This window comes from Nelusetta ayraudi, unplaced genomic scaffold, assembly GCF_046127955.1.
Source record: "Nelusetta ayraudi isolate G7.1 ecotype Tasmania unplaced genomic scaffold, CSIRO-AGI_Nayr_v1 ptg000009l, whole genome shotgun sequence".
In the NCBI taxonomy this organism is placed as follows: domain Eukaryota; kingdom Metazoa; phylum Chordata; class Actinopteri; order Tetraodontiformes; family Monacanthidae; genus Nelusetta; species Nelusetta ayraudi.
The window spans coordinates 172501-185845 of NW_027466059.1; the positions used below are offsets into that span (position 1 = coordinate 172501).

At 48.1% G+C, this 13345-nt stretch overlaps 1 protein-coding gene across 2 annotated transcripts in view; it reads left to right on the forward strand.

The window, feature by feature from the left end:
- frmd4a (FERM domain containing 4A) overlaps positions 1 to 13345 on the forward strand; it is a 99649-nt gene that overhangs the window by 16526 nt on the left and 69778 nt on the right. The window contains exon 1 of one of the 2 annotated variants that reach the window (XM_076019149.1): positions 1 to 26. This exon is cut by the window's left edge and continues 312 nt beyond it. The exons of the other annotated variant lie outside the window; for it this stretch is intronic. Within the exon in view, the coding sequence (XP_075875264.1) occupies positions 1 to 26 (26 nt within the window). The remainder of the gene's footprint in view (positions 27 to 13345) is intronic. 2 annotated transcript variants of the gene reach the window in all.

The following is a 13345-nucleotide window of genomic DNA, read 5'->3' on the forward strand; positions in this document are numbered from 1 at the left end:
GACTGCTGTCTCCGATGAGGACGCGGGTAGGTTTTCGCCATGTGCTCTTCGCTCGGCGCCCCCCCCAGCCCCCTCCACCACCACCCCAAACTTCTGCTTTCCTTTCCCCACCAGCAGGGAGCAGGAGGAGGGTCGTGCCTGCGAGCCACCAGGCTGCAGACTTTCGATAGAAGTGCTTTAAAAAGACGACGCTGTGTACTTCATTTATTTTATTTGGGATGTGTGCGTGCATGCTCTTTGCGCTCATGTGCAAAGTGCATGTGCGTGCTTGTGTGTGTGCACAAATTAGCATGGGCTTGCTTTGGAAGAATGACTCAGTGTTTCAGAGCGGTGCCTGTCTCCCACCAGTACAGACCTCCGTACTCGCAACAGTTTGGATTTAGGGGAGCACAAAAGGACGAGGAAGGACGGGACTCAGTTTGTGCGGAGAACTGATCGACTATTCTTAACGTGGCGACTCGCCATCAGTCGCTTCCATTAGTGGCAAACAGTGACGTTACTGTCCAACATTTTGTTTGCGCCGGGAAAGTGGAGAAGACGCTGATACAGAGAGGATAATGCGTGTGAGCCCGTGTTGAATGTGTGTTAATGTGTTAACACACTGGGGTGATTTGTCTGCAAGGCAAGAGCCTTCATGTGACATTCGAGACTCGTGTGCGTGTGTGTGTGTGTGTGTGTGTGTGTGTGTGGATCGTAATGGACCCTGAGAGGTGTCATGTGTTTGGGATATATTTTAGTGGAAACCTGTGCAATGAGAGATGTAAAGTAATAAAAAAAAAAAGAAGAAGCTGTTATTGTGTTATTAATATTTATAAAGGTGAGATTGCATCCTGGAAGCAGAATAAATTTACACCGGCAGCCGTGTTCTGAAATTACTCTACTATCAAATCAACGGTGAAACATGGATCCATTATGGCGACAGACTAAATCAGACTTTTATTCCCTATTTTTTTTTCCCCATTCCTCCATTTCTTTTTCTGCCTGCGTTCCTTTGAGCCCATTTCTCCCCAGGAGATGATTTAGCTGCTCACGACCCTCCTCCACTCCCCCGGCCTTAGTTTATCTCCACTGCTCCAGACCGGTGCAGCAAATATAAATTCTCAGTGCGTCCCTCATTGACTGTACATGTGGAAATGTGCATATATTTTATGGTCCGTTTGATCCTATATCAACATATAGGGATTATCTTAATAGCGAGGCAACTTTGGGGGTCTGCCGGAGGAGTTGAGCCGTCAGGGTGGCCAGGTGATGCCGTCAGGACTGTGATGTCCAGTTTCATTCTCACTTCTATAGCCTGGCTGTTTTTTTGTTTTTTTTTCTTTTAATAAGACTTTTACCCCTACTTTTTATTTTTCATTTTTGCATATATGCCAAGAGTGTTCCATCTCTTTCCTCTCTGATTGTCTGCCCACCTGCCTGTCTGTCGGTCTGTCTGCCCCTCGCTGTGGTTTTGGCACCCATCGCGGACGCTCTAATTGGTATTCGCAGATCAGCCCGTGATCTAATCCAAAAAGGAGTGTCGGCGGGCTGTTTGGAGACTGATTTGGCTTCAAAGGCGCTTCATGGAATCAAACCGTCTATATCTGTGTTGTCTGCCACTTGCGGTCAGACTGCCAAAGAGCTGTGGAAACTGCTTTCAGAGGCAAAACGACTTTTTGCATTTGTCTTTATCAACCACGCTGAGCCCCACGTGCAATCTGTGCATCTCACTTTTGGCACCTATGGTAGTCTAATCAATGCGAATCACAGCACACCAACAAGTCAGTGCAAGTGCAGAGAAATCTCCCTTTCTTGCTTTAGTTTGCATTGGGAAAGACCATCTTTCATATGACTTTCTCCATTCTTCCTTTCACTTTATCTGTAAGAAGCAGTAAAATATAGAGAAGTAAAGAGGGAAGCACATCCCTGATGCTGTGTCTTTGAAAAGCAGTGCAGACCCTGCAGTAATTTTACCAATGATAAATTTAAAAGTGGCACAACCACCCTGTTTTTTCCCCCTCCCTTTTCAAAAGTATACAAAAATGGGCCAATATAATTTTTCCATCTGTTTTATGGGCGGTATGCCTTTAAGACTTCGGGGGGAAACACAGAAAGGTGACCTCAGCCTCCAGATAACTGTCATGCAATTGCAGTAGCCTGTGAACGTTGCACAACTCCTAATCCCCAGCTCACTAAAATTGGAAAATTGTGCCGAGATGGCCGCATATTCTGGCGAAAGAGGCATTCATTTATGCATTTTTCCCTCCGTTATGCTTTTCTAATCAACATGTAACTGAAAGAGCCCCAAAAGTGAAGTAGGTCAGAGTGTAAAAATATTTCTGAGGGTTGAGTTTACAACATCCTTGTAATTACTACCTTTTGTCCAGCAATATTTTTGTTAGACCTCTGGTCACACAACAAAAATACGCAAGATATTGCATTAAAATATGTAATCCTTGAAGATCCCTGAACCTGGTATGTCATCCAGTGTGCCTCTGCAACCTCTCTCGTGCATTTTTGCTTTTTCTGTACTCTGTGCACCCTGCGTCTCTCTTCCCCTCTGTCCCTATATTTGGGATGACAGTAATGGGCAGTGAAGCAGCAAAGATAGAATCAGCATCAGTGAGCTGTGCGTCCATGTTGCCTCTGTAAGTTACGTTGCGCGCAGCAGAAAAGCAGGTCATCAAAAACACAGCGTTTCAGAACGCAATCAGTAATCCAGGGGGGAATCTAAGAGGAGTATAGCCTCTTTTGTTTTCTTCCCCTTAAATGGGATCACGCAAAGTTATTTCAGAGGATTTCTGTGTGAAATTATGGCTTGGCAGTTATTTCAGTCAAGACCTGATTTCCACATCTCCTCGCAGCCTCAGCGAGTGAAGAGTCTCGAAAAACACACAAACTGGAAGACTGAGAGGATCTAAAAAAGAAAGCTCAAGTTCCCCTTCTGGTTAGTCCCAGGTGTATGTAATATATGCATATAGGTCAGTGGAACATGGTGTGGGTTTGGGGGGTGCGTGCTCCAGCTTCTTAGAAATCTTGCTCTAGAGAGCGCACACACTTGAACACGCACTGTAAGTGTGGAGCTCTTCCTGTGCCTTAGCGGATCAATATGGAGTAGTTATCAAGAGATTAACCCCGTCGATGCTCTATCAGTCCAATCAGAGAAGGCTCCGCCACACTTCCCCTCTCATTCACTTCATCACTCTCGCACTCCTGTCACCAGTAATGTGCCGGCTCCCCTGCCGCTGCAGCACCGTGTCACAGCCTCTCTCATCTCGAGCCTTGTTCCACTTAAGTCCATGTCTGTGCGTGTTAGTGTGTGTATGTGCGCAAAGGTCCAGCTGCCCGCAACAGATGGAGACATTTACTGAATTGGGCTTGGGGGGGGGTCAGGCGAGTACGGACAGTCGCCCACATATTCAAATTTGCGACACGCAGAAATGAATGTCTCAAAGACACGCACACAAAATGAATCATCAACACCCCAACTGGACATCAGCCTGATTCATCGTCCTCCCTCCCTGCAAAGCCCCGGGTACCACATGTCCACCCTCACGCTGCATCGCCGTCTCTCCCCCTGCCATCCTTCACCTACTTCATTAAAAGACTTGCAGCGGACAGGACAGTTAAGGTGGACACGAGGAAGTGGACGCAGTGGCCAAAATGGAAAATGACCAGACTTGCATCCCTGAGGCACACCGCCACCTCAGTGTCTGGATGAGATTAATGGGGAAAGGAAAGCAGGGCTGGCGAGATTTTGGTAGGTTGCACAAGGTGGAAAGGCCTTTGGCAACTTACTCAGAGGCTGGGAGAGAGAGGCAGACACACACACACACACACACACACACATGCATGCATTTGTTCAAATCACAGTGGGTTGGCTGGCAGATTCCAAGGCCAAAGTAAACAGTGAAGAAGGGGGTGTCTGGAACCACATGGAGCCTACACACACACACATACGCACACACACACACACACACACACACAGGGAGAGAGAGAGAGAGAGAGAGAGAGAAGCAGACCTTGATGGGACGTAGACTCCCGTTTCCCAGCTGTCAGCTTATTAGTCTATGAAATGCACTGTCAAGGCAAGTCACTGTCAGGGGCAATGCAATGATAAATTATGCATTTTTTGTTGCAAATATAGTCATCACCTTCTTATTATTTAATTGAAAGCATAAAGTAGAAACCTGTTTATAGTAACTGGCAGAAAAACTACTTGCACCGGATAACTTTTTTTTTTTTTTTCTTTCGCACGCGGTTAGAACTTGGAGTCTGGGAATTGATTTGATTTGATTTGATCATCAAGTCAAATTGAAAAAAGCCACTCTGCTTTATTAGTTCTGACAACTTCAGAGGGTACATGGAAAATGTTAATCTCGAGTCACAAATCCATTGGGACTTGAAATCAATGCGTCGTGGACATACAGAGTGTTGGACTAGTTGCTTTACTCTGTCAAATGAGATGAGTGCATGTCATGTAGATGGAGAAAGATCCTCCCTCGGTTCCCTGTTTGAAGCTTGTCCCTGATGCACATCTCCTCTATTCCGGTTATATGATGTCGGACTGAATAGATGTCGGTCATGTACCAGCTCTGATTGTGAGTTTTGTTATGTGTGTGTGTGTGTGTGTGTGCACGCGCGCGTGTGGCGATGAGAGCATGTGTGAGCGTGAGCGCGCTGCAGCGTGAAGCATGTCAAATTTGCTCATGTCCCCCCTTGAAGAACCTTAAAAAGATGAGATCAATCAGGGTACAATTGAGAAAACCAGAGGACCAATCCAGGGATTCGCTTGATGTTAGTGGTTGTCATGGAAACACCGGGAGCAGATTTTCTGCTTCATTGGCTGCCGTGCACTTCACAGGTACCGTTGTAATCCTCTGCAAGAAGGGCAAATTAACACAGTGATGGAAAATTAGTGTCCACGGAGATGGATGTCCAAGGAACACCAACGCAGTGCAACATTTTCAATTGTTCTTGTCTCGTTCTTGTGTTTGGACTGAAACACCTTCAACTGCCTTGAGGAGCTCTATTAAAAATATTGACTCTGTCTATTTAATTGCTTGGTTGCATAGAACTATTATTCCCATGGGACTGTACCGGGTTCTGCTTTGAGCCTAAGGAGCACCACAGTGGCAATTACACTTTCTAAATTGGAAGGTAATCACAAGCATTCTACACACATACACACACACACACACACACACACACATGCACAAGTGCAGACGCAAACCTTTGACGAATGATCAAGGACAACAGCGGGTGACCCTGCAAGGAACAGCCTTCATATATCAACCTATCAGTAGATCTACATAATACGGATGTGCTCCTATGCACAAAACGCATCATCGCGTCAAGGAAATAGATTTTTTTTTTAAATCTTATCTCTTGCTGTCACGGGCAATTCAACATTTCCTGCGCTGTTTGCACTGCCGTTTTCACCGGAAGTCTCACTTTAATCCACCATTTCTAGGCCATTAGGCTCTGATCGCTTCAGCCAGCCTATACCTCCGTCCCAATACATCATCCCTTGGGCTCTGAACCTTTAACCTCCTCACATCAGTGGGGAGGAGGCTGGTAGCAGCAGGGCTACTAGGATTTGATTTGTTGACCAAGAGCCGGCATGCTGTCAACCTGGCCTACGGGCAGCAAAGAGAGAAAAATGAGTGGGAGAGATGGCCACGCCGTGTGTGTGTGTGTGTGTGTCAAGCCTAATTTTTCCCTAAGCAATGAGGTCAAAATATTGTCTAGTGTGTAAAAACTTTGGTGCATCAATTATGCTGTTTCACATTAGCCACATTCTGAGGGATCGTGGCTGTTATGCTTCTTTGAGTGTCGCCCGTAAAGTCGTGCGCCTCAAGTTCCGAACACTCTGCCTTCTCTCTTGGTTTTTTTGCTGCCTTGACAAGTGCTCCTGTTGACTGAAGTACCCATTTACGGAGCCTTTGTTGGAGAACTCCCGATGGCAGATAAAAACAAACAACCCGCGTGCATCGCCAGCGTTCGCGAGCCAACGCAGGGGGCTTGTTACTGTAGCAACTAAAAGCTGCAGTGCGGAGGGAATTGGCCTTCCTGCAGGTTGTGTGCGAGGATGAAAAAAGAGAGGGGTAGAGCCGTCAAAGGGAGAGAACAAACACAAACGCTCGGCTTCACGCAGACTACCGGGTTTCCTCCTCTCCGCTCTCGTTTGGCAGAAGAGCCTCCTGCTCGAGTCTTTCCAGTTGAACAGTGAACGCAAATAGCCTGTGCAGATATGGCATGCGCACGGTTCAGGCGTCGTTGCCCTAACGCGCCAATTCATAATTTCCAGAAATGACTGATCTGGGCGACACAGGCGTGTATTGTTCGCTAAGGCACGTGCACGTGCGGCAGTTAGATTACGCAGGCCCAAACATATGGACTCATTTGCTGCCAACAGACAACATTATTGATGTTGGCTTGCCAGCACAGCGGAGTCCATGGGTGGATGGATGGATGGATGGGTGGTTGGATGGATGGATGGAATGATCGGGTAGAGTAGAGGGAGTGATGGAATGGTAATTTGAGGGTGACTTGATGAAGGGCGGATAAATCTGCCAAATTGGAGTTGGCCTGAAGGGGGAGTTAGATGCTGTCACCAGGGAAGTGACGCTCTCAGCTCATAGGAGGCAACACGGAGCTACTGTCTGTTAAAACTACACGCATTCCAAGCAATTGCTTTCACAGAGTGCGTCCGACTGCGGTGGTCAAGTGGACATCGAAGCAATCCTTCCTTTTTCTCAGATCGTCAACCGTTTGTGTGGAGAAAAAAAAAGGCTTTTTTTAAACGACGGCAAACGAATAAAGAAAATAAGTCGAGATTGCCAGATTGATGTCCGTCCGTCCTCCGAGGAACACTTACATCATCCTAAGTGCCTCGCCGACCCTCAGTCCCCTCATTACTGCTTGTTAAAACAATTAAACGTGACGTGTGTCAGATTTATAACTCACGCCTGCCCGTGTGTCTCGACTTTTGCGCGCGCTGGTGTCTGTTACGCCCCGAACAGATGTGAGCATCTGCCGTTGCAGTTAGGGCCATTAATACGTGTCTAGAGGTGTTTGTACGAGAATGTGTCGGCCGTGCGGCGGCAGATGCTGCTGATGCTCCGCGGGATCTGTTTGTGCGTGCAGCCGTGCAGCCCATCTGACACACCTTGTATTAAAAAATGCATTTATATTAAGCGCAGAGCGATGTGCTTTTGTCCCTTTTTTTTTTACTGTGACGAGGACCCTGACCCCCCCCCCAGTTTCCAGTTGTAGTTGGAGGAGTAACCGTGGCCATCAGCGCGTACGACACGCTCGCAATGTCAGCAGCACTTGGAGTACAAATTGATTTTACACTTACTTACTCACAATATGTGTAAACATTCCCTTCAAAGGGAGAATTGCCTTTTAGTTACATTTGAAATTTAGGGCAGCAGGGCTCGATAAAAAAAAGAAAGTGCCAGATAAAACATAGAGTAGGGTAATAAAGAGTATATGGAGCTTTTTGTGCACTATTACTTTAACATGCAGCGCTCCCTTGCCAACCTAATACGAGTGCAGTAGGATTTTTTATTTTTTATTTACTCAGTCTTGAGCGTGTGCAGGTTCAGGAAGGAATCTGTATGAAACATCAACATCTTTTGAGACTGCAAGTATTCAAAGGCAAAAGGATTTGGATATTTTTGGCTTTCCAGACCCATTGTCTTGCTCTCAGGTTTATTCTCAGTCTTGACTCTCACCTCGTGTGTTCGCATTTGTCAATGACTGCTGCCAGCAGATGTTGCAGCGTGATGGTTATTGGGTTTCTCTGCACATGTGCATAGCTTTAACGTGACATCATCTAAAGTGCTGATAGGCTCGCAGATGTCTTTTTAAAATCCTTTACGGACATTTTTCCTATGTTGCTGCAGCTTCACCGCCGCGATGCTGTGGTTCTGCCTCTGACCAACAGAGTGTGCTGTGTGATTGGCTTCCCCCTTGCCCAGCCCCCTAGCCTTTCCTAAAATTAGGAGCAGTGACAGGGGACGCCTGCTCTTCTTCCAGGAGAGGCTGCCCTGACCGGACCTCGCGGACATTGATGGAAAAGTGGTGTGATATTGACAGGAGTCGTGGCTGCTTGAGGCCAAAATGTATCATGTATGAAGTCAAGAACGAGGTAAAATGAGCCTCAGCTGCTGTGTGTGTGTGTGTGTGCGTGTGCGTGTGTGTGTGTATGCCGTTTGCCCTCAATAAACGACAGGCTTTATTGGAGAGTTCCTCACAGCCGTTAGCACACAGAGAGACAGGGGGTTTGAATGGGGGGCCAGGTGGGCAGGGGAGGTAGAGAGAGAGAGAGTGTGTGTGTGTGTGTGTGTGTGGGTGTGTGTGTGTGGGTGTGAAGTGACCAGATAAGTGTTACCTGCATTATTAATGACCTCATCCTGCTTCCCCTGCTGTCCTTATCTCAGAGAGGAGAAGCAAGGGGGAGAAATCAAAGAGGGGACGGGGGGACAAAGCAAATCGGGAGTGGGGGCGGGGCTGGGGGGCTGGGGGGGGGTCCTCTTTTTCGAAGGCCGCTCTTGATTAATAACACATAAGTTTGGTCGGTGACCGTGCGCCTGTCTCGTTGCCCCACGCTGTGCGTTGGAGGGGCTCCACTCCCACCCCTCCCCCCCCCCCCCCCCCCCCCCTCCCGCCCCGTCCTCCTCTTCTTCTTCCATGCGCCCTCCCCATTAATCCCCCCTCCCGGTCCTTCATTTGACATGTGTCAAAGCCTGAGCCGCGTCCCACACCCCTTCCCTCCGCTGGCCCACCGCAGCCTCCTCTGCTCTCCACGGCGAGGGAGGAGGGAAAAAAGAGCTGAATGCAAATGAGAGATAAACAGCAAGGGACGTGGCTGTGACTCTGAGGGGGACCTGCAACTGATCAAGTCCCACCTGTCACGGCGCATCGGCTCCCTGACTGCTAAGCAGGGTAACAAGGACAAAGGGGAGAGGACTGGGGGGGTGGGGGGTGGGACACCACTGGTCGGGGACCCCAGGGAGGTGAGAGTCGTGACTCCAGGAGGTCAGTCTGCCGCCTGTACTTACTGTCAGGCTCAGTCTGTTTTCTGTTCCCCTCTCTCTCTCTCTCTCTCTCTCTGTCTCTCTCTCTCTCGGTCTGCCCTTTGTGATGTCAAAGAGTGTAGGGATGCCACTCAGGTCATCGTTCCCAGCCAGGTTTGTTTCCATGCCCTGACAGAGCTGGTTTTAAACACGTGGAAAGTCCAGCAAACAAAAATCCAGGCGTGGATAGCGTGGGAGTGCAGAAGGGCTAAGCATGTTGTTTTGTGTTTCGTAATCAATGTTGTCATCGTTTGGACTCGCTCCACCTGGGTTTAGGATGAAGAAAATGTAATTTTGAAAGAAAAAAGAAAAAAAAGAAAAAAAAAAGGACCTTTAATTTTTAAAAGCCACAGCTGCTGTTTTCCTTTTGAAGTTCACAGCGATGAGTCAAATGTCCTTGGGTCAAGTTGCGAGGTCAATATAATCTCTAAATCTGTGCCTTTTGCCGTCGTGCCCAGGGGCCTCTGTCCTTCCACATCTCTTCCTCCTCCTCCTCCTCCCCCTTGTTTGAAGAGGCAACACAATCTGCCTGAGTCATGCGGGCTACTGTTCATCTCTGGTTTGCCGAGGCGGAGCTTGTGCACCTGTCAGAGGGGAGGGGCCCATCTGTACAGTAACATGGGGCTTGGTCCCATGCCTGAAGCGGAGGGGAGGCGGGGGGGTGGAGCCAACTCAGGCTGTCTTGGGTTACGGCAGTACTTGGAGTGCTGTGGGATTGTGTAAACGAGTTGGTCCTGTTGTCTTGTTAGCAGAAGGAAGGGGAAAATTCAAGTAATAATCGTGTGTGTGTGTGTGTGTGTGTGTGTGTGTGTGTGTGTGTGTGTGTGTGTGTGTGTGTGTGTGTGTGTGTGGCACAGGTGCATCCCATTCTATCCTCGCCGTTTCGTTTGTGTGTGTGTGTGTGTGTGCGCGCGTACGGACGCAAGCTCGCGCTCTTTGTTCGTCAGTGGTCTGCATGCCTGAGGGTTTCATAATGATTCATTGTCCGTAAAGGCGGAGCGCCGTGTAGTCAGCAGGGGTTGAGAGGTTTACAAGACTCGTAAGCACAGCTGCATCCTGCATGCAGACAAATGAGTCTTACTCGAAGGTCCGGGGAACCAAAAGTGTTTGACAAGGGCAAGAGCAACACAGGAAAGTTTACATTTGTCAGCGTGTTTTTTGCAGATTATTATTTTTTTTTTTTTCCCCGTTTGCCAACACAGAGGATTAGGAAAGTGGGCCAATTCAATCATTGCACCTGTTTATTATATCGGGTTGGTGTTTATGGGGCAACCATTTTAAATTCGACAGCATGTTCTTTTTAATTGAGAATCATCCAAAAAATGTTCGGTGAAATAAAAAGGGATCAATTGATAATGCGACATGATCTCTAAATGCGGGTCAACGTGCGTAATTAAATTATTTAACCACACACACACAACAAATACACACACACGCACACGTTTTTTTCTTTCCCCCTGTATCTCGGTGCCGTCCCTTGAGAGTACAATCATGTATAACCCATTTCTCCTCATGATCCGGCCTGTTCGGATTAAATATGCAGCTGTATCATCAAACATTTAACGCTCACGCTGCTGCAAATCACATTCCTAATCGTGTGTGGACTTTGGGGACGGGGGCCTGCGTGCACGTCTTGATCCTGAGTTGATGCGAGCGCGCCGCTTGCACGCTAGAGTAATTCATTAAAGAAAAAGAAAAAAAAAAGTGGCGTGGACTCGCAGCAAGGCAGGCATGACCGCTTAGCAGAGGGTTAATTGTTGAATCAGCGTCGGGGAAACAATGTGCGTTTCTGTTTCTGTTTCTGTTTCTCCTCGCGGCGCGGGGGCCCTTCGCTGAGTTCGTCGTCTGTGTCTATTTCTGTGCAGTGGCGCAGGCCGGGAAGCCTCCTCGGCACTGGGCAAAGTGGGCTAGGTTTACTGGGGCAGAAAATGCTGAAGCGTGACACAACCCAGCACCTTCGTACAACCGGGCCTCGGAAATATGCCTCTGTCGCATTCTGTCTGCTGAGTGCCTCTCACGCTGTAGTGGGTCGAGGCTTAAATGTAGGACAAGAGAGGCGGAGGGTGGGTGGTGGAACGGTAGAAGCCAGACGATAAAGCGGAGTGGTGTGTGTCGATGTTTTACTGAGGCCTTTCGATGGCCCGTCGCGTTGATCTACTACTCCAGTTATTTTTAGTGTGAATGGCTCTGACTTAGAGTTCAAGGTGACTCGACAAGACAGCATGAAAGGAAAGAAGAAAGTCGAGTGCACCTGCCTTTCTTGAAATCTCTCTGTCTCTCTCTCTCTCTCTCTCTCTCTCTCTCTCTCTCTCTCTCTCTCGCTCTCTCTCACACGCACACACAGACTCTCTCTTCCGTGCACGAACCTGCACCGAGACAGACACACAAGTAGCAGACAAACGTTCGCAGTAATTTGGAATGACAGATCTGGGGTGCGGAATGACACGGCGAAATGCAGATAGATTGCGAACGTGCCGCAGAGAATGACTGAGCAGAATGACTGAGCGGAACACCTTTGGCGCTCGCTTGCCGTCGTACCGTGCGCACGCCTGACAAGAGCAGATGCGCAAATGGATGTTGAAAACAAGGCGAGGACTGGGACAGGTTCAAGAAACTCAGTGTGTCATTCAAAACAGGGTGGGGGGGAAAAAAGAGAGATTCTTACGTCAACGAGAGCGAAGTGGGAACAGAGAGGAAGACGACGACATAATAGCAGCGATCTGCTTAAAAATAAATAACTTATTCTGTCTTTTGTGGAAATAAAGGGGCAGCGTTCTCTGTCTTCTGCTGCCTCGCCAGGCCCAGACACCCACATGTCCGTCGTACAACGCTGATGGTAAATCACCGGGACAGTTCGTTACAAACAGGTGCTTAAGAGGCTTTATCAACATGTCTGGAATAGATACTATTTTTGAGTCTGTGAGAGTGTGTGCGCGCAAACCCCAAACCACTTGGAAGACCGCCCACAACTTGATTAGCACACATGCCTACTTTCCACGGGACGACAGCACCGCCGTCAGTCGGATCTGCGGTGCAAAAATGTTCAAAGGCTGAAAGAAAATATTTCCCCCGGGACTTCCTCCTCGCATGGATCAGAGACAGAGAGGTTTTCTGAGGCCAGGTTGGTAATGCATGGCCTGAGCTGCTGCCATGGCCAGCACGCTGGTGCTCACGCTGCGAGTTTCCATCCTGGCACAGTCAACTTGCAGGAGGACCCCGTTGGTGGGGAGGACTTCTCAGACTTCCCCTGCTTTGGTGGGTGTCATCCAAAGGTACTGTAAAATGTTTATCTTTTTCAGCTAGGTAGCCTAATGTTGTGAATCCATCAGTTATATTTAAGCTGCCTCTTTCTTTAACAAAGGTGGAGGAGAATCTACACTCTGGTAGACATAGCTTGGTATATTACATGACATTTACACGACATGACACTTTATCTCGACTCTCTTTTTCTCCCTCAGTTCGCTGCTGCACTGCAGTACAATTCAGTTCAGTTCATGTACGTTTCATGCTCAGGCGAGGTAAAACATGATATTCAGAAAAGGTCCTGCAGATTTGCTGGCCCATTACACTCCTCGGCGTGAGGGTGGCCCGTCAATGTGCACATGGCAACAATGATGAGGCGGAAGGTAGGGGTGGGGGTAGGGTCTTCGATAGTGCACCTATTTGAATAAATCTTCATAAGAACATTGGTTGGTTTGTCTGCTCTATTTTTAAATATTTTTGTGTTGTCCAAGGTTAATTTATGTATTTTTAATGCATTTTTTTTAATGGAACCCAGCTGTGCCGTGTAGTGCTGCCACTCTCACGGGTTCATTTTTAGCTCTCCTTCGCTGTTTTCATGCACGCATTGCACCGACGATTAATTCCACTGCGCTCACTTGCTATTGCACTCACATGCACAGACGCCGGCACACCTAGTGGATTATATTAAATCTGGGTTTTGACCCCACCTGCACAGGCAGCGTCAGACCGGGACATGCTGTCTCTCCGTTGGGGGCTAAGCTCCTCACTAATGACATACGCTGGTCTTGATAGGCTACCTGCCGCTCTGAGCACTCTTCACTGTGTTCAGTCTCCATGTGGCATGCGTGTTCACGCGTCTTAGTGGCCATATACTGTCCATCTTCAGCCAATGCTATGCAATGGCCAGTATTTATAATGCATGAGCGGCATGTAAATGAGAATTAAAGGGTTATTAATGACGGGGTGTTGGATTTTCACAGCAGGCGGCATTAGGAGCAAGGAACAAGAGAGCCTCCTGAGGACAACAAAAGACTGAT